This window comes from Procambarus clarkii, chromosome 64, assembly GCF_040958095.1.
Source record: "Procambarus clarkii isolate CNS0578487 chromosome 64, FALCON_Pclarkii_2.0, whole genome shotgun sequence".
Taxonomy (NCBI): domain Eukaryota; kingdom Metazoa; phylum Arthropoda; class Malacostraca; order Decapoda; family Cambaridae; genus Procambarus; species Procambarus clarkii.
Window position 1 is genome coordinate 13,428,773 of NC_091213.1, and position 22,197 is coordinate 13,450,969.

General features: G+C 41.1%; 1 protein-coding gene across 6 annotated transcripts in view; it reads right to left on the reverse strand.

The window, feature by feature from the left end:
- LOC123769002 (anoctamin-4) overlaps positions 1-22,197 on the reverse strand; it is a 72,294-nt gene that overhangs the window by 34,177 nt on the left and 15,920 nt on the right. For 4 of the 6 annotated variants that reach the window (XM_069309193.1, XM_069309190.1, XM_045759934.2 and 1 more), the window contains exons 5-7: positions 6,501-6,665; positions 6,219-6,317; positions 3,311-3,343 (exon numbers count right to left, since the gene is read on the reverse strand). In XM_069309193.1, coding sequence (XP_069165294.1) covers positions 3,311-3,343; positions 6,219-6,317; positions 6,501-6,665 — 297 coding nt within the window. Of the gene's footprint in view, positions 1-3,310; positions 3,344-6,218; positions 6,318-6,500; positions 6,666-11,348; positions 12,357-22,197 lie in introns of those variants that run through there. The other 2 variants (XM_069309194.1, XM_069309192.1) reach the window with 2 other exon arrangements.

Here is a 22,197-nt window from a genome sequence, read left to right on the forward strand (position 1 = left end):
AACAGTGAAGAGGCAAGCTGCTACACTTCATCTACTTGGCGACGTTAAGTCAAGGAGCTGTTCGAGACCTGCCCAGGCTAGAGAAACCTCCTTAGAGTTAGAGGAAGGACGAGGAAGAACGACCTAAATCCCAACTAGAGAACATTGTATAAATATCAAGAGACCCACGACCTCGAAACCTTCATTAAACATAAATAACATAGTCAAAACACAAGACCTTCATGAAGAAACGTGAGGATTCATTGCATAAGTTGCAGACTTGAGCCGGGTTTTAATGGCAATGCTGACCAGACCACACACTAGAAGGTGATGGGACGACGACGTTTCGGTCCGTCCTGGACCATTCTCAAGTCGATGAAGCTCGGACGTAGGTTCGAATCCTCGTCACGGCCCTTGTGGATTTGTTCATGGAAGCCTGGTCTCAGGTCAGGATGCAAGTGTTGGTAAACTCTCTAAACCGACCACAGGTACACAAAAGGTAAACCACAATTAAACCTGCCTATAAAGGCACACGGGTAAGTGAAACGTGTATGTTTGTACACAATGATGGATTGAAGACGGAAATTCTTACATAAATCACAAAGCGTGTTTAGATAACGCCTCGTGATTGGAAAATTATACTAATATTTTATTGGAAAAAGGTATGAGGAATATAGTTATAGGAAATCGACAATTTCTCAAATTCCTTGGATCTATTTTCCTACAGCAAAAACCTTTGTGCAATCACTAGGAATTGAAAAATATCCCCTCATGATTCAAAGAAGAAATAACGAGTGACATTAGTTTTAAACAATCAATATTCGTCTTGTAGAAGAACACAAATGATCTTGAGAAAGCCGGCAGGACTATGTAGCACTTGGAAGATACGAGGACAAGGAGCTGGGATATGAGAGTCGGTGACCGACCTCTCGGAGCATCGGGGAATCGAACAAGGACCAGAAAGAAACGAGGTCTTCGCTCTACCAAAGTTACAGTCGAAGTGGACGGCTGGAACTGGTGAAGTAACCACATATCAAGATAAAGCTCGATCATAATCAAGTTGCTCTTCAATAGCCAGCTAAATTAAAAGTAATTGAATGATTTTTAAGATGCCAAATCGAAAGCAGAAAGTTCTAAGGTTATCCACAAAATAAATTCTGGTTCACCGAACATGAAAACATCTTAAGATCATCAAAGTCGTTCGTACAGACCAGGACCTGGATTCATCAAATATTTACGCACCCACTTACGAAACCAGTATATCTTTCCTCAATCATGGCGGCTTTGTAAATATTTATTAACCAGCTTAAAGTTCCGAAGCGCTACGAAGTTGTCTATAACACTAATAACCATAGACTGTAAAGTTTTCAAGCTGGTAAACTGGTCAAATAAACGTAAACAAACCCGCAATGATTGCAGAAAGATGTAGAGGTTTCGTGAGTGGATGAGTAAATGCTTGACAAGTCCTGGTCCAGAGAGTGCACCAGCATTACCCACCGACTCGGATCCAAGACAATCTTCAGAGTGACAGTACCATCAAATAAATAGAGAGAGTTTCCCTGTCCTAGTCAGCCTCTGACAGCTCATCACCTCAACACCATAGAAGGCCCAGACACACACACCATCGTCACCATCAACTATGAAGAAGGAGCACCGGACACTGCCTTTTGTTATCATTATCATACTTTTATTTAGTTTAACAACAGTAGATAAAATCCTGAAGTACACTGGAGTCAAGCGAGAGTTATTCACCCATGCTACCCTGACATTTTCCAGCAGAAACCTGGATAGAGTTAATCAAACTAAAATAGAGCATTGCATTACATATGTTGCAATGATTAATCTACTCATATACTACACGTAACAGTTGCCTTGTAATTCATTATGTTTACTACTCAATCCCCAGGACGCTAGTTATGAAAGTGGAATCTGAGCTTTGAACTATGCAACATAACATTTATATAACAAATTAGATGATTAGATTAGAATTAGATAACAAATTCCTGGATAAACACTAAATGTCCTATAATAGGAAGTACTATATTCAAATATGGGTTCGTGATCCGTAGACTTTAATATCACTACTTGATGTTTTAAATGTTATAATTTTTAATTTGATATTAATTTTATTGATAAAGTTTTTTACATATGCGTTTTATGCCCATGTTATTTTTGTTTTTATTAATTTTGTTGTTATTTTGCATGTAATATATTGTTTCTCATTTTCTATTGCTTTGACATGTTGTGTCAAACCAATTTGACATTTAGATATTTCTTTCTAATAACAATTTCATGTACTTTTACACTAACAATTTAACAATTTTCTAATAACAATTTCATGTACTAATACACTAATGGCTTGCTATACATAATTCAGTGTTTATACATGACACTCACTGCCTAGTACTGAACTGATAGGCCTATATGAGACTGCAGATGGCCTACAATTAGGTTTATATAAGCCTACACCTTGAACCGATAACTCAGCATCTACGGTACCGTCTGCTCCTTCCTCAGACAAGGTCTCCAGTGACGGTGAGCAGGTCCAGGAACCATGTGGCATTTACACTTGCGAAACCTGTATATCTTTCCTCAGACATGGCCGCCATGATCGACGTAAGGTGTACAAATTTCGCAATTGGGTGTTTAAATACTGAATGAATCCTGATTCCGCATAGTAAGTTACGACTTATTTACAGTGACGTAAAAACTAAACAAAATATATATAATTATCGTCTATTATATGTTATCCCGCTTTTGATCTTTGTGGCAACATTAACAACAAAAATAAAAACACATTTGTACATAAAAACCCATATTAACTTTGAAACAAATGTCCCTATACAAGTGAATAAATCCACAAGGGCCGTGACGACGATTCGAACCTGCGTCCGAGAGCATCCCAGACGCTGCCTTAATCGACTGAGCTACGACCGTCGTTTATAAGGCAGCGTCTGAGATGCTCTCGGACGTAGGTTCGAATCCTCGTCACGACCCTTGTGGATTTATTCATTTGATGCATCACGCAATTGTGATTTCTCTCCCTATACAAGTTTCTATAAAAGAATTAGCCTCCCCAAAAAACAGAATCCCGTATCAGCAATAAAACGGCATAATAGATGAATCCAATTACTTCATAACCACAGCTCTGCGCAATGTCTAGATGTTAAGGCCGATTAAATGCCAGTTTGGGTGAGGAACAAGCATGAGGACATGACCAAGAGAGAACGGACGAGGTACAAAGGCACATTTGACAACAGAGATGACATTGTAGTAGCAACAACAGTGACGTCATGACACGTAATTGACACGTAGGAGTGACGTCACTTACCCAGACTTCTCCTCCACGAACGACAATAAATTTCTGTATTGTGGGAAGAGAGAGATTGTGATGGAGATTAGTGCTATTGGGAAATTTGTGACAAAATACACTATATATACATTATCATACACAACAAATTCAATCAAACTAAACGAATATTATCTTTCTAGATTTTGGAATGCATGTATAATTTGCCGTGCATAACACCTAGCATACTTATACACTATGGTAAACTACAGCGGTAAACTATGGTAATATACACTATGGTAAACTAAAGTCTATGCAAGTATTCGAGAAAGTAATTATCAACAATCCTGACTGCTAGTTATCAATTCTGTATTTGTTTTAATTAAACCTCCTAATTAAACATTTTAATTACATTTTTGCATTAAACCTCTGTATATTATACTTTTATATTAAACAGATATATTAAATCTTTGTATTAAATTTCTATATTAAATTTCACTCTAAACATCTGAATTAAACTTCTGAGTTAAAAGTTTGTATGAATTTTCTTTAGTAAACTCTATTGTCAAACCATAAAGGTTATGTAATAAAATGTTTGAATACATTTATGATAGTCAAATCAACATCAGTATACATCAACCTTCAAGAGAGATATATACCCGAGAGGTATACCATGCTTATATATTCTGAAGGGTATACCTCGCTTCTCTGAGTATATAAACTGAGTTTACCTGTTGGTTGGTGAGTAAGCTATTGTGTTGCCTTAATAATAGATTGATAGGTTTTAAGCCCAACACCAGACCAAAATTAACCTTGTGTTAATTTTGAGCCATTGTAACTTATGCAAAATAGGGATAGTTGGACAGAAAGATAGTTTTTTTGAGCGGGGCAGGGGATTAAAGCTCAAAATTTAGTAGATCGGGGTGGAAATGGGATATAATCTTGAATATTTCGGAAAAAACTGCTATATTCAAGGAAATGTAAATAGAGGCATCTGTCAGGGAGATTCCAAACTGAGAGGGAATGGAATGCAAAATGGAAAATTGAATTTGGGCTTGGAATTGAAATTATTAAAAATGGCACCCCGTTTAAAAAATATACCAGAGGTGTGAAAAATATAATCATAGCCAACTTTATACAAAAATAAAAATGAATGTCAGCACCAAAAACTCGTTTAAAAGTCAAGACTGCAAATTAAAGTTTGTTAGGAGCCGACACAAAAGCATGGAATCACAATATGCCACTTTAGCTGAAGCATAGTTGTAAAAAAAGATGTCACTATACTAAAAAAAATGCAATATTTTGTATGACAATAGAGGGAAGTTTTTAAAACGTTTTCAATATAGTGAAATTTGTCTATGCTAGGTGCAAAGGGTTGCAAATATCCTATTTAGTTACATGCAAATTCTTTCAACTTTGTATGCCTTCAGGACACAAAACTGCAACTGTAATATATAATGATTCACAAATAAAAAAGAAAAATAATAAAAAATTTTTTTGCACATAAAATCCCAAGACTAATCTTGATCACAACCAAAATTTTAACACAGTTAATATCCACACAAAATCCACACAAAATATGATAAATAACAATAAAGAAACAGAAAAGAAAATCCACGCCAATCACACAGTAAATAAAAATAACTAATAAACATTCAAAACTCTAAAAACCTAGTTTATTCTAAGCTGTAACAGTTCTAAGAGACGAGATGAACAGAAACCAATTCCCTCGTACGTATAACTACCTTACCAGGGGGGTGAGGTGAGGCAACTTATAACTACCTAAGAGGTAATTTATACGAACGACAACACTAACACAATATACAAATCTTAACACCCCCAACACAACACCTAAGGCCACCAACACAACCTTTAACATCAATACATAGTTTAACATTACTAACACAAAGCTAGACGTTGCTAATACACAAATTAACATCACTAGCACAAAGCTTACGATCACTAACATAAAGCTTAACATAGTAGCACAAAGTTTAACATCACTAACAAAGCTTAACACCAACAAGATTAACATCAACAAGATTAACAACATAAAGACCAACATTACCAACATGAAACTCAACATCACCAACGTGTAGCATCACACCATCAACATAAAATCTAAACATTGACAACAACACACCTTCACAAACACAGAGATGCTAACGTTACTGCCTCCTTGGTAGCTACTCTTTACCTTATAAATAGGGATGCCTTGGTAACAGATGTCATGTGCCTTGGTAACGCAGGTCACATGCCTTGGTAACGCAAGTTAACTCGAACTGAATTTTGTGACTTCTTTAAGATTCCATTTTGACTGTCCTTAAACTCAGATTTAATCGTATTCTATAAATTATATTTATTGAGTTTCGTATACGCAACTGATCCAATAGTTTGATTAAGTTATTAGTGAGAATCGAAGTTTAGATACGAAGCCATGAACATAAAAGCGAACACAGCCAAAGAACTGTGGCTTCACCTTCCTAATTCCTAAGACCATTAAACTTGGACTATTATTCACGTTCCAGCAAATTACGACCATTAAGCAAGATTTACGAATCAAGAAGAATTAATAAAGAACCAGTAACATTAATCTGAACTAGGTTAATTTACTTCCCACTAAACACTCCACTTTATTCAACATTTCACTCCTTCATACCCACCAGTTACAATATTATTCGACGTTGAAACAATGGCAACTGTCTGGCGACATTCATTTGCTGCAACGTTGAGCCAATACTTAAAAAAAAATCGATTCTACAACAGCTTTAAATTTATATCGGGCAATAATAGAGTCCTTAAAATCCTCTCTTTTAAATCAAACACTAAAAAAAGAAATAAAAACTTCAAATAAATGTAATTGACGGGTCAAAAAGACACTCAAATAAAAAGCAGTCACACCAGAGCAAGATCCACGTTGGACCTCGTCCAGCCCCCGCTAGACACATACCTTGATGGGTTTCTTGATGTTCATGATCTCTGCGTAGCGTACCAGAAGGTCCCATGGAGCGTGGACCTTCACGAAGTACGTCAACCCATCCTGGGATTGCTGTAGCAGAAAGAGACAAATTCAGGTGACGTTGAACGCTTGCGGAATACTTTGAACTAAGCTCTACCGCCCAAACCATCCCCTTCTCTTACCCCCAGGTCGACTTCCCAACTCTCTCGTATCAACTCTACCTATCAACTCCTCCCCTTTCCCCCCCTTTTAACCCCTTTTCCATCCACTTACATTCTTGTCCTCCGTCTCCAGATCGAGTCCCTCCTCCTTGAGGTTCTGCTCGAAGACCCTACGTTGCTCGATGTGGACAGGATCCTCTTCCTCCCTGTAGACCAACACGAAGTCGATTTGCTTCTTGTTGTCCCTGAAGAATAGAGTCTCCACCGTCTTGCGCACCTACAGGAGACGTTGGATAAATTGGTACACGGATTGGTGGACAGATTGGGATTACTAGATAGATAGTGGGAGAAGGCGTCAAGAATGGGAGGGTGACGAACGGATTGGATTGGGTGATGTGTAGATTGAGTGAGAAAATCTATTGCTTTAATGATAAAGATTAGTTAATTGACAGGTTTTGTGGGTTAATGTATTCATGAATGATAGATTGGAAAGACTAATAAGCGAGAGAGTTGCAGGGTTGAATAGATGATTGATGAACCCTCCAATGATAAAATGGTATTTCCATCAATGGGAGAGTTGTAAGTATGATTGATGAGTTGATAGCAAAGGTCGAGCACTGATAAAATTGAATTGATAGATGAACTGATGTGTGATACGAGATATTTATTGACGGTGCCTAATAAAGCGATGGATAGAGTCAGTGCCAGAGTCATATATTCATTGATGGTTGGATTGATTTAATTTGGGGAGATTCATCGATAAAATAATTAGTTGAATAATTGATAAGTGGGTAAATTGAGCAATACATTGCTTAATAGAGAAGTTGTGTCATCCAGTCCAGAGAAAATGGATTGAAAGATTGACTTGATCAGTAGAGTAATTAGATATAAATTGACTATTTAGGGCTTTCACAATGCATAATGAAACCTCAACAATCTGGTATATCTATGAGAAAATCACTGGAGCAGGACAGAGAGATCGAACCAGCTTCTTTGGTAACTTTTAAGCATATCGTGGTCCATGGGTTAAGGCGCGCGTCTGATATAATCCAAGGCGTTAATTCGATCCCAAAGTCCTACCCCAAAGATTCTCTAACTTTCACAACCATTTTTCTTCTACCACAGACGTGGCCACACATTTACAATGCTAACCCATGATATAAATATTTTTTCTTGTCCTCCATGGACAGCGTTAGAGATCTGTTAAACACATAGTTCAGTCATTAATTGAACAATCAACCACACTCGATGATTGTAGTGCTTTTAAAATGCATATCTAACCTACATACATAAATACACAATTATTCTCAGTGCTGTTATGCTCCATAGTGTCATCATTTTCACTATCATTCACTCTCGCCACAATCATCATTATCGTCGTTCAAGTCATCACAATTCCGTAACCCGCAGAGCAAATTGTATTTTGTTAAATTTATATGTACACAAATTTCAAGAGTCAAGAGAGCTAGAGTGGCACAAGTGTCGTAAGGAGACCCTGAGTTACCTAGTTTTATTTACATTAAGCTGTTGTGCAGAGGGGGAGGAGAAAGGCTAATTGATGATTATTGGTTTTGAGTATATTATTACGTCATTAACACCACGAAACACGACGCACCATTGGTTATAGAAAGTCAGTGACGTCACTAGCATGAGAAAATGCGACGTACGATTGGTTATATAAAGTCAGTGACGTCATTAGCTCGAGAAAATACGACGCACCATTGGTTATAGAAAGTGACGTCATTAGCTCGAGAAAATACGACGCGCCATTGGCTGAAGAAAGTACGTGATGAAAAAATACGTACACTATTGGTTATATAAAGTCAATGACGTCATTAGCATGAGAAAACAACTTATACAATGGTCAATAGGACGTCTTTGACGTCATTATCACTCGAGTGACATCATCGATATAATACGCGGTGACGCCATCAGAGTTCCCAATACCATTAGCTACGAAAATACATTAACATTATTACCTGGATAAACTGTGACGTCAATCACGTAAAGAATGTTATGTTATTGCACTGGAAAGAAACTGTGACGTGAACTGAATGCAAAATTGAAGGAGGATATTGATTTAAGGAAGTCCATGACGTCACAGATGTTATGACCACTCCCAGTTTAGCTGTTCGTCACTCGTCTAGTCGTTCTCGTACTAAATAAATCCCGTGACCTGAAAAAAACATCTTCCTCAACTTCGTGGAGAAATTGGATTTTGTTTTAATGTTAATCAGAAGTGATGTATGTAATCGTTGCATACAATAAGTGGCATGCAGTAGGTCGAATGCAATGGGTAGCATACAATAGGTCGTATACAATGGGACCCCATACGGTAGGCTGCATATGGTATGTCAAATCCCAAGGCCAATTTACCCACCACCCCTATAAAAGTCCCTCCTTGCACCGCTCCCCATCCCAAAATTATATTATTTTCTATAATTATTATATTATTTCCTGTTTCTTTTTAAGTTTATATTCCTCCTATTTCCGAATGACACCACAAATAGCTTGCAATAAAGGAGGCACCAAATAGTGCAAATTTACGAGTCATAACAAGGAAGAATAATTACAAATGTGAAATGCTATGCTAGCTAGAAGATGGACCTACTAGGTCCACTACCCACACAACCATTTAGGCCTCCCTTCTCCTTCCCACATAACTTTAAGTGATTGCAGCTCGTGTTTTGAAATAAGATTAGAACTTTTATTAGAACTTTGTATGTAGGAACCAGTCACACAGTCTTTTTTGGTGATAGTGAGCAATTCCATATAAAAAAGGGTTCGGTAACGCCTCACTCGGGCGACAGATGTCGGAGAAAACAATGGTGCTATGTGGTTAACCTCTGGAAACGAGCTCTGGCAAGTGTCTTCGATTGTGAATCATAACCTCTGAGCTTCAGGTGAGGTTCAAACAGTGTCTGAGAGCTTTTATAAGCTTCATGAGTGCCCTACCTTGCTTCAGTCGAGAGGACACCTCAAGAGAGCAAGAGTGTTGGCCATGAGGACCAAGTCCCACGAGAGATGATGGTCTACAGTTTGATGACAGTGTCTTTAAAGTATAGGTTCTCGTCGCATGAGCCGTGGTGCTGTGCTTCCTAGAATGATGTTAGCTGCTCAGCAGCACGTCACCGATAGCTCAGCTGGGACCGGAAGCTGGATCTCGACCACAGTGTGCCAGTTAGGGAGGATTTCATATAAATACATCTTGACAGTGATGTTACAGTTCGCGGATTTTCAAATTAAAGTTATTTTAGGCCGTGAAAAAACGGATAAACTCTGTGAACTTTATCCTCAACATTTCAGTGTATATTGTGATCACTGTTAATGATCCTAAGTCTGAGGAAATCTCCTGGTCTGACGTGTTGAACTATCACAACGAAATAGACAAGGCAAACTTCCCAGGTGCTTGAATATATACTCTTAAGAACCAGTGAATCATCTAGCTAATTCATCACTCATCTGACGAAGTGAATCACAGTGATGTTAGTGATGAGTTCAAGAAGTTCTAAAGTGGTGTGAAATTGAGACACTGAAAATTTATAGTTGATGAGAAGACTATAATTATAGTAAAACAGTAAAGGTATAGTAAAGGAATATAATTATAGCAGCAGGATGCTGCTTTTATAGACATTCCTTATTAACACTACTCAATAGCTCCGTCGTTAGAGCTTCAGCCTGACACGTGTGGGGTCTGCGGTTCGAGTCTCCTAGAACCCAGTTGAATGGAATATAATTATAGTATTTAAAGAAAACACGATATTAGTAGTAAAGATGAACACCCAATGTAAATAGTGTTATCTAAATGACAAAACGATGCTATAATAGCCGGCTATGTAAAATATGCAAATACTCTGTCCTAGTCAGTAATCACTAACACGATTCCTCGTATATCTTATAAATAAAATATAATGATAATTATAAGTGACAGCACTACTTAGGTAAAAGTAGTTTTACACTTTTACTTTTTTACTTACGTAAAAACTGATATTCATTAGGACAAATATATATTCCCGTAGCCAGTTCTTGTGCTAAGGCCCCCCATATACTCTTATATACATATATATGTATGTTGGTATACATAGGCTTGTACCAGCGGCACCTCGTTGTTGTTAATTGCTTAATTGTTGTAGAAGGAAAACGGAACGTAGTACTGGATTGGTTTTGTACTCTGTTGTTCACAGTCAAAAGTGACGAGGTGAGATTACTACAGTGTTGTTAACATGCATGTCTCATTATACAGTAAGCCAGTTAATGTGAACTACTATGTTATTATAATGATGAATTCAGCTGATGTTTACTCTTGATAAAGTGAATCAAGAAAATTCTTACCGGTAATACAAAGTACATTGAACGGAACTTCTATGAGAACAGTGTTGAGAGTAAATGGTTGATTAAAGTATTGTCCTGCGTGCTCATAATGGGAGTATCTGTGAGTCCATGAGGTGGTGTCAGGTCTGTCACCTGTACATGGACCTTTTGGTGTAATACGTGACAGGCAGATTATCCATGGTCGTCTTTAGAGAGGCAGCCAATCGTCAACTGACGATTGGCTGCCCGACCAAGGTGCCGCATCCCCACAATTACTCATCATCCATCATCGCGAGAACTTAAGTTTCTCTGCATCACCAAAGGCTGAAACTCCTACGGGAACTGTAGGTTTGGTCGTATTTGTTACGGAATATACCAATCCGTTAAAAATGCAACGTATTAGTAAAAACTAAAGCATGGTAATAGTTACGTTTCTATCTCAGTATGTTAAGTGGGTTGCTTAGGTTTGCCTGAATCTTGTTTGGGAAAACTTGCACTCTTTTCAGAGGGACAGACTGAGAGAACGGTCCGTTACTGCTATATAAACCCCCTATACTGTGGTGACTGGCGTATAGTGTACCTATATGGAAAGTAATAGGCTACTTCACACGCACGCCCACGCACACGCACACACAGTTGGTCATCTCACCTTATGATGTGTAACGAATGCAATTTTCCTATGATGCTCGGTCGGTCTGGTCGGAGATGGCATTGTCTGGAGAGGCTGATAGGGCATCCTTCCCCTAACTCTGTCACTCTCCATAATGAGCCTCGTTTCTCATTATGCCGCGCCTCCTGTCCAACTGTCTTGGGCCTCGTGACACATTATGCTTCTCCTCTTCTCCCATTAAGACACACACCTCTTTTCACACTTTTCATCATTTCAATCTGCTTTATTTTCTCATTTTTCTTACCGAGAAATATTGTATTTTATCTCTTACAGCACCTCACGTAGTCTCACACTATTCGTCATATCTTCTCACAAAGCGTTTCGAGCTGTCTCACTTGAGTTTCGTTTGAGAAAGGGTTTATAGAGTGTTTATCACGTCAGACTGTGACTGTCACGTCTGGCTGTGACTGTCACGACTGGAGGGTGACTGTCAGGCAAGTAAGCAGTCAGAGCTTCACACCGTTCGTCAGTTCTGGACGCTGTCAGTTCTGGACGTTACTTTCTACGTTAGGGAGATAGTTATGAGGCTGCTTACAACTCCTGGACAATATTTACGTGGAGATAATGTTTGAGTTTCACATATGGAAGTTGTGTTTCCCGTCTGGAAGCTATTTATCACGCCTGGACTTTGCTAGGTCTGGAAGTCATTTGCTATATCGAGAAGATATCAGGTCTGGAAGCTATATATAGCAAGTCTGAACGCTATTTATCAGACCTTGAAGATGCTTAGCACGTCTGAACGCTATCTGTCAGACCAAGAAGTGCTTAGAACGTCTGAAAGCTGAATACCACAACTTGAGGCTAAAAAAAGAGCCTTTTATTTAAATTAAATTCAATGTAATCTCACTTCTAAATGTTGTGTTAATTAGTGTCTATGTCACTTCATAATGTCGCCGTTACTGTGTCACTTTAGGTCGTCTGTTGCTGCGTGGAGGCAGGACACAGGAAGGTGGCGAGGAGCTGGCGATCTACTGCCAAGTTTATATGACGACAGCCTGGCACAAAATGATGACAACCCACCACTCTTTGCTTACCTCAATCCCCTCCTCCTCCTCCTCCTTCTTCCCCCTCTTTCCGCAGTCCACCTTCTTCCCCCCCCCCTCCCTCACTCCCCCAACCCCCCCTCTTCCGTGACGTCACCCCCTCGATCAAAGCGATCGTGTTTACAAACCCAGAACGTTCCAACACTGTGCACTTGGGGGCTTCAGCCGCTGCACTCTTATGCGGACAGAGCGACACAGATTGGCGTATCAGACGAAGGTTATGTCGATAAGCCCCTCCCTCCCTCTCTCTCCTTCTATCCCACCTCTTTCCCCCCTTCCATGGGGAGCCTTCGTGCTCCAGCTGAGATATTGCCATGGATAATGGATCGTTCGAGATTTACATATCGAAACACGAACCCCAAATTCATGAGTGCTTTAAGAACTTGGGTGAAGTCTTAATAGGTGCTTGTGACAGGGAAGGCGTAGAGATACTATTGCGGGGAGGGGGTTGGGGGGGAGCACGCTAGTGGGGGTGTCAAGCACGGTGGGGTTGATGACAAATATAGAAGAGGGGAGGGAGAGAAGGGATTGTTCAGAAGAAAACGCCAAGCCATATCGACAATATAGCACTTGGAAGGGGTCAGGATAAGAGTTTGGGATGAGACGGAGTTGGGGGAGGGAAGGAATGCTACCTAACTACTTGGACGATCGGGGATTGAACACCGACTGGCATGAAGCTAGACCGTCGCCCTACCGTCCACCCCAAGTAGCTAGTGGAAGGAGGGGGCGAAGAGAGAGCTTTGTAGAAGCTTAAGAGCCCACAAATTGTCCTCCTGCAGTGCTGGGAGCAAGATATACGATAATATTTACCAAGAACGAAATAAACAAACCGGTTTCAGAGCTCAACACTTAAACAATTCCCAGGAAGAAAAACACGACGAAATGTGCGAAAATATTCCAAAAAAAGTCAACTAGCACAAGAAGTACTTAGATAACTTTACTCATATAGAGAGAGACCAATTATTCAACAGATTCCTAATGATTTTATTCAACAGATTCCTAATGATTTTATTCAACAGATTCCTAATGATTTTATTCAACAGATTCCTAATGATTTTATTCAACAGATTCCTAATGATTTTATTCAACAGATTCCTAATGATTTTATTCAACAGATTCCTAATGATTTTATTCAACAGATTCCTAATGATTTTATTCAACAGATTCCTAATGATTTTATTCAACAGATTCCTAATGATTTTATTCAACAGATTCCTAATGATTTTATTCAACAGATTCCTAATGATTTTATTCAACAGATTCCTAATGATTTTTTAAGACAGAATTTCATAATTTCAGTCAAATCAGCTAAATGTAGATTAGCTGCAGTGCTTACGAGACACGGCAAGCTGCCAGAACCAATAGTCTGGTTGGTTAAATCGTCAACATTAAGCCCTGGTATTGGACGTGATGGCATAAAGGATTGAGCATGCAGGTGTGGGTGGTGAAGTTGTGGAGGTGGTGAGGTGGTGGTTGTGGTGGTGGTGGTGGTTGTGGTGGTGGTGGAGGTGGTGGTGGAGGTGGTGAGGTTGTGGTGGTGGTTGTGCTTGTGGTGGTTGTGGTGGTGGTGAGGTTGTGGTGGTGGTTGTGCTTGTGGTGGTTGTGGTGGTGGTGGAGGTGGTGAGGTGGTGGTGAGGTTGTGGTGGTGGTTGTGCTTGTGGTGGTTGTGGTGGTGGTGGCGGTGCTAGGGGTGGTGGTGGTAGTGAGGTGGTAGTGGTGGTGGTGGTGAGGTTGTGGTGGTGATGTTGTGGTGGTGGTGAGGTTGTGGTGGTGGAGGTGGTGGTGGTGGTTGTGCTTGTGGTGGTTGTGCCTGTGGTGGTGGTGGAGGTGGTGGTGGTGGTTGTGCCTGTGGTGGTTGTTGTGGTGGTGGAGGTGGTGGTGGTGGTTGTGCTTGTGGTGGTTGTGGTGGTGATGTTGTTGTGGTGGTGAGGTTGTGGTGGTGGTGGTGGTGGAGGTGGTGGTGGCAGTGCTAGGGGTGGTGGTGGTAGTGAGGTGGTATTGGTGGTGGTGGTGAGGTTGTGGTGGTGGTGGCAGTGCTAGGGGTGGTGCTGGTTGTGGTGGTGGTGGTGGAGGTGGTGGTGGCAGTGAGGTTGTGGTGGTGATGTTGTGGTGGTGGCAGTGCTAGGGGTGGTGGTGGTTGTGGTGGTGGTGGTGGAGGTGGTGGTGGCAGTGCTAGGGGTGGTGTTGGTTGTGGTGGGGGTGACAGTACTAACCTATGAGTGTCTACAGAGCATTTAGATATAGCTCTTCATGACCCGCCTTCTGGCCTTGTTCAACCTGTTGCGTTAATATTTATTCTGAAGTTCGACTTCTTTATCGAATCTCTCCTTAAAATTTTGGATGGAAGTGACTTTCACAACTACTTCCTTCAGTGCATTCCACTTGTTGACCAACCGTACAGTGTAGGAGCATTTCCTTACATTTCCTTCGACTCATTCGTGTTTCCACTTTACACTTTGTCCTCTTGGCCTAAGAGTTCTACACCTGATCTATTATAACACGATTCATTCAGCCAAAATGCACTTATAACACAAGACGTTCAGCCAAAGTTACTATTACAACACAAGTTACCTGTAGATACCAAGTTACCAGCAGGAACACAAGTTAGAGGAACAATAATAGATATGACAGCGTCTGAAGTGTTGTGTGGTGGTGAAGGCGATAAAGACTCCAGATTACATATTAAATAGTAAAGTTTAGAGTCATTCGCTGCACCGAACACCATTCCCAGTCACTTAGCAAGTTGTAAAATAATACTGTAACTTAATTATCAGTTGATATCATTGTCTCTATCTCATCCTCCCTCCCTTTCCTCCCTTCCCTTCCTCTCCTAGAGCCTGAAATAATAGAATATACTTTCAATACAAATTTCCACATCACTCAAAGCAAGGCGTTGGTTGGTGACCTATTGGAGTTCTCCTGAACCATATCACTCAACCTTTCCAAGACGACAGCCATTATTTCCTAACATTGCCAGGGATCCTGACGTAGAAATATTCATATATTTCGTCATTGTTGACGTTTGTGGCGCTGAATGATGCGAACGACAGAAATAGAAAAAGAAAAATGGACAACTACACAAATCAAGAATGATCATAGTAAGAATGAAAAAAATTCAAGTGCATATAGACCTAGTACATAATAACTAGGACGGAGGTTCGATTCCACCGCCCTGCTCCAAAGATTTTATCATAATATGACCAAAATCCTAGATATAATTCCTAAATAAAATTTCCAAATTATAAATCTCTTTAATATTACTATACAAGACGCCGTGCTAATCAGTTAATAGTAGCGATTTAATTCCTACCGAGATGAGTGTTCGGTTAGATGGCCTGAAACGTGCGACAAGTTGTCGGACAGATGAGCGGACCGACACACATAGACCTACGTCGAGCCGCTGGATTGTTTCAAGCGTAGGTTAGACATTATGTGAATGAGTTTGGGTGGATAAGAGCTGCCTGGTGTGGGCCAATAGATCGTCTTTTGTTTCGTTTATTCTCAGGTTCCCGTGCACGACTGCACGCAAGAGATCGCTGGAGTCACACACACACACACACACACACACACACACACACACACACACACACACACACACACACACACACACACACACACACACACACACACCAAACACACACACACCACACACACACACACCACACACACCACACACACACACACACACACACACACACACACACACACACACACACACACACACACACACACACACACACACAACACACACACACACACACACACCACACACACACACCACACACACACACCACACACACACACCACACACACACAACACACACACACACACACACACCACACACACACACCACACACACACACCACACACACACACCACACACACACACCACACACACACACACACACACACACACACACACACACACACACACACACACACACCGATGCGCGAGTAGGAAAATATACAATTACATATAGGCAGAAATTAATATATACAGATCCACACATGGGCGCGACCGATGACGTACATGTACACGGACAGACACATGAGGACAGCTAATAAGAGAGGGACGGGCCAACGGACAGATCTGTCGTGCCGCAGTTGACAGATCCCGCCCCGCGCCTCACCACCGTAGTATCTGTGTTCGAATCTTTGCCAGGGAAGACTATCTGGACGCCAGCCCTTAACTCCTCGCCTCTGTTCACCCAGAGGTAATGGGGCATCTGGTTGTAAACCCATTGGCGGGTCGTGTTCCAGGCTTACCGTGAGCTATCGGAAGGGAAAGCTCTCAGCCTGCCAACAGGAGTCAGAGGTCGTCTGTTCATGTACCCTCCTGTGTAAAGGAAAATTATATGACCGCCCTCTGTCTCTCCACCTGCCAGCCACGGCCTTCTGGCGTCCCCCAGGGCACAGAGAGAGAGAGAGAGAGAGAGAGAGAGAGAGAGAGAGAGAGAGAGAGAGAGAGAGAGAGAGAGAGAGAGAGAGAGAGAGAGAGTAAATATCCTGGTCAACTCCTAACCCCTCCTCTTCCTTTCTATAGCCGCCATAACACGACAATTGATTGAGTTAATCAACCCTCTTCCTACAGCACCACTTTTCAAGGACCTTGAGTGAAGAGTTGACTAATGACGTATACCTTAAGGGTTAAGACAATGCCAACCAGAGGGTCCCTCAGCCTGATTGCTTCCCCCTCTCAATTTATTCCTTATGGTCTATCTACTTCTATCCACCTTTCTTTCCCATATGTATCTTTACTCTTTCTGGTTGCATATCTCCAGGTATCTTTTCTATATAGATTTTTACTTCTTGTGTTTGTCAATATCTATTTATAAATGCTTCTTTGCTCCTTCTAGCTGTATATTTATCTCCTTTGAAAACAAAAGCACAGGTTCGTCCCACTAATTCCTCTCTCACGAGGTGATTTCGTAGGTAATGTGAGTGTTTAATGTTACGGTATGTTTATCTTAGCGAGCAGCGTTGTAGCTATATGTGGGCCAGAGGTTTTATTTGATGGGTAAGATGAACGACTTATCACATGAATTAGAGACCGCCCCGTTGGTCCATACTAGGCGGGTCGAGCCTGAGATCCTATCTAATCTATTCCTGAAACTATTCCTTACGTAATCAGTTGCGAAACCTGTGCATCTCTCCTCAATCATGGCGGCTTTCTTTACATTTATTATATAGTTGATGAGCTCAAAAGCACTACGAGTTTGTTTATAATAATAATAACCTTGGGTTGTGAAGCTTCGAAGCTCCTAAAGTGCAAATCCGTGTAAACCAAGTCTCTGTGATTGAGGAAAGATGTACATGTTTCGTAAGTGGTTGAGTAAATACTTTGATGATTCCTGGACTCTGGTGAACTCGTTGTCTCATTAATGTCGGCTGGCAGCTCATTCCACTCCTCCACGACCCTGTTTCCAAAACTGTATTTTCTTGTATCATTATTTAAAAGAAACTTGTGCAACTTGTATCCATTTATCGGGATTAGACCTGTTGTAGCAGATTTATAATTGTGGTTTATATTTCCCTTGTTTATGCTCCTAACTTACTTTAAAAACACCGATAATATCCCTCTTGTTTATGCTCCTAACTCCCTTGAAGACACCGTTCATATACCCTTTTGTTTATGTCCCTAACTCACTTGAAAACATCAAATTATATCCCCCTTTTGTTTATGCTTTAATTCACCTGAAAACACCGATCATATCCCCTTTTGTTTATGCTTCTAACTCACTTGAAAACACTAATCATATCCCCTTTTGTTTATGCTCCTAACTCACTTGAAAACACTAATCATATCCCCTTTTGTTTATGCTTCTAACTCACTTGAAAACACCAAATTATATCCCCTTTTGTTTATGCTCCTAACTCACTTGAAAACACTAATCATATCCCCTTTTGTTTATGGTTCTAACTCACTTGAAAACACTAATCATATCCCCTTTTGTTTATGCTCCTAACTCACTTGAAAACACTAATTATATCCCCTTTTGTTTATGCTCCTAACTCACTTGAAAACACCAAATTATATCCCCTTTTGTTTATGCTCCTAACTCACTTGAAAACACTAATCATATCCCCTTTTGTTTATGCTCCTAACTCACTTGAAGACACCGATCATATCCCCTTTTGTTTATGCTCCTAACTCACTTGAAAACCTCGGTCATAGCCCCCTTGTCACTGCGTTTCTCTAGTGAACGCAGACTGACACTAAATAAATTATCATCTCTCTACCTAGGATTAAAAAAATGAAAGCAGGGCCTCGGTGGTCTATTGGATTTCTCCTGAACAATATCGCTCAACCTTTCCACAACGACAGCCGTTATTACCTAATCTTTAGGTCAATTGTATTCATACAATTCGCTATTGTTGGCCTTTGTGGCATTGAGAAAATAAAAGGTCAACCTAATTTATTTGTAAGCTCAACCTGTATTTATTTACAGGTGGTGATGAAGAAGAAGAAGGTGAAAGAAAGCTAAAAAGACGAAGATAAAAAATAAAATGTAGAATAAATCAATAAAAAGAGGCTTAAAGCTTCGATTTTCAGATCATGCAATTTATTCAATTAGGTTTTCGCATATTAGCCCATGTTCGCGTTGATTAAATAATAGATAACACGCAATTAAGTCGTTAGGAACCGCTTTTTTTCTCTCTGGGGTGATTCACTAAATGGAATCAGTTGACCGGCTCGTGAAATTAAGGTCACAGGGATTGACCCTCACATTGATACACACCCGAACATACGAACGGTTGAATAATACACTGACTCTTGAACGTACGGGTCGATGAACGGAAACCCGCAAACGGGAACGGACGCATATAGACGAACGGAATAACAGGCACGTTCGGGAATACTCACTAGCGTTTATAGTGCACTACAAGATCATGTAAAGTGGGGGAAGAAAAAAAAACTTCTCGTTTCAATGCATATGCAAGACTTTCCAGCTTTTCCGGACTTCCTAGCTTTTACAGTCTTCGCAGGATGAAAAGTTGCATCATATATGGTCTTTCAAATGAGCTTCTTAAAAAGACAACAAAGAGAGAGAGAGAGAGAGAGAGAGAGAGAGGGGGAGAGAGAGAACAAATTAATTTTCCTCTTCGCCATCTATCCCTCCCATCAGCTCTCCTACCCCTCAGTAATTAGATAATTGATTTATCGACTCAATGTATTAATCAACTCACCGTTTTTGTAAGGTCGTCTTGCAGGCGCTACATACACACAGACACGGACCGGGGGTGATACCTGGCTGCCGGTCACAAGAACGCTGCCACTCTTGGCGCCTTTGCAAAACATTACAATTTAACGCAATCTGTACTTAAACCCATTGTACGCTCTTGTGAATATATATAGGACTCTTTGGCAGTCTCTGTTTGCGTTTCAGCCACTTCAGTCGTTCACGTAATCTGTCAGACTTTCACGTAATATGTCAGACTTTCGTGTAATCTGTCAGTTTTTCACGTAATCTGTCAGTCTTTCACTTACAAGTCTTAACCTTTAGCCTCAAATATCAATTTCAACTTAGGGTTATCTTAGGAAAAGACACATTATCCTAGTAACCACTTGGTCTGGTCGGTAGAGCGAAGACCTTGCTTCTTATTGAGTCTGCGTTCGATCCCCGATGGCCCAAGAAGTCGGGCGTGCCAGTGCAGTATAGCCCTATTGGCCTAGACCTTTCTCCAAATAATTACCTTGCCTGGTAACTGTTATTGCAACTCCGATGCTGATTTACGTCTGTCAGTTGACGCTTCCCGCGCGTTATACAGAAAGAATTAGTGAGTTTTGTTATATGAAGTTGTATCGAGTTTATACACTTTCGTCACATTTCTTTCAAAGGACCGATATACGCACGGACGGACCAGAGGACCGACATATAAACGGACGGACGAAAGAGAAGGCGTTCATACGAACGACAGAATCGACATAAAATCTAAGGAATGAGATGAAGGACGTGCGATTGCACGAAGGAGAGGATTACTAAACGAATCGGACGCAAGAGAGGACATCATACAAATACACGAACGTGGACAAAAATAGTCGACTAAGGGGTAATCGATTATATAGGGCTTACTGATGACTGTAATGTGACGACAGGGCTTACTGGTAACTGTAAAGGGACGACAGGGCTTACTGGTGACTGTACGGGGACTACTGAGGCTTACTGGTGACTGTAAGGGGACGACAGGGCTTACTGGTAACTGTAAAGGGACGACAGGGCTTACTGGTGACTGTACGGGGACTACAGAGGCTTACTGGTGACTGTAAGGAGACGACAGGGCTTACTGATGACTGTAAGGGGACGACAAGGGCTTACTGGTAACTGTAAAGGGACGACAGGGCTTACTGGTAACTGTAAAGGGACGACAGGGCTTACTGATGACTGTAAGGGGACGACAAGGGCTTACTGGTGACTGTAAGGGGACGACAGGGCTTACTGGTAACTGTAAAGGGACGACAGGGCTTACTGGTGACTGTACGGGGACTACTGAGGCTTACTGGTGACTGTAAGGGGACGACAGGGCTTACTGGTAACTGTAAAGGGACGACAGGGCTTACTGATGACTGTACGGGGACTACAGAGGCTTACTGGTGACTATAAGGAGACGACAGGGCTTACTGATGACTGTAAGGGGACGACAAGGGCTTACTGGTGACTGTAAGGGGACGACAAGGGCTTACTGATGACTGTAAGGGGACGACAAAGACTTACTGGTGACTGTATAGACAGACTGTTAGACTGACGGTCGAGTGCAATCCGGTATAGCCCAGATAAACCGGAAAAAGCGCAAATCCATATATAGAATACACGGTGTCTGTCCGCGTTCAAAGTGCCTCAATATTCTTGAACTAATCATTAAGACACTACTATTTTAGAACTTGCATAGCACTGTTTTATTTAGTGCCTTTGGCACTCGTTCCCTCGTCGCCTGACACAGACAGGTCAATCTACTACCAGTTATCACTCATATGTACAGTACATGATCTTGTGTGCATGTGATTATCACCCTTACGCAGACGAGGAGTCACAATAACGTGGCTAAAAGTTGTTGACCAAACCACACACTAGAAAGTGAAGGGACGACGACGTTTCGGTCCGTCCTGGACCATTCTCAAGTCCATTGTGAATGGTCTTACAGTCACCAGAAACGTGGTCGTCCCTTCACTTTCTAGTGTGTGTGGTTTGGTCAACTTATCACCCTTACGTCTTGAATGGCTGCCAGCCTGTTAGACAACAGCCAACTAGTCGGACAGACTTTTCTCTGTGTGATCGTGTGTACATTTCAATCAACGTAAGATATTAGCCTAAACTGCCTCTAGCTAATTTAAATTTACTCAAGTGTCTTTAACAACAACAAAAAATTTACGTCGCTATGTCTCATTTGCTTTTCTAGCTTCCATTCGTGGCTTCTAGTTCTGCTGTTCCTCCTGTTAAACACTTCATTCTCATCGGCCTAGTCCATATCCACCTAGGATCTTTTACGTCCCCTCTTTCCCATCTCTAAATGTAGTATGATCCATCTCTGTCTATACAGAGATGTCGCAAAACATCTCGCAGTTTTGGAAGCAGACTTGTGGCATATCGCTGAGCCTTCTCGAGTTTTGTCTCATGGTTTTTTTTTAATGTGTTCCACGCAGGAGACGCAGGTTTCATTACTGATCACACATGGGCTGTTAGCAGTCCTTAAAATGCCTCCAGATTGTCCTTGTCCAGACTTCTGAAAGCTTTTCGGCTGTTAACCAGCTTTGCAAAAACTGCTGGTGTGAGTCTGTTGATATGTG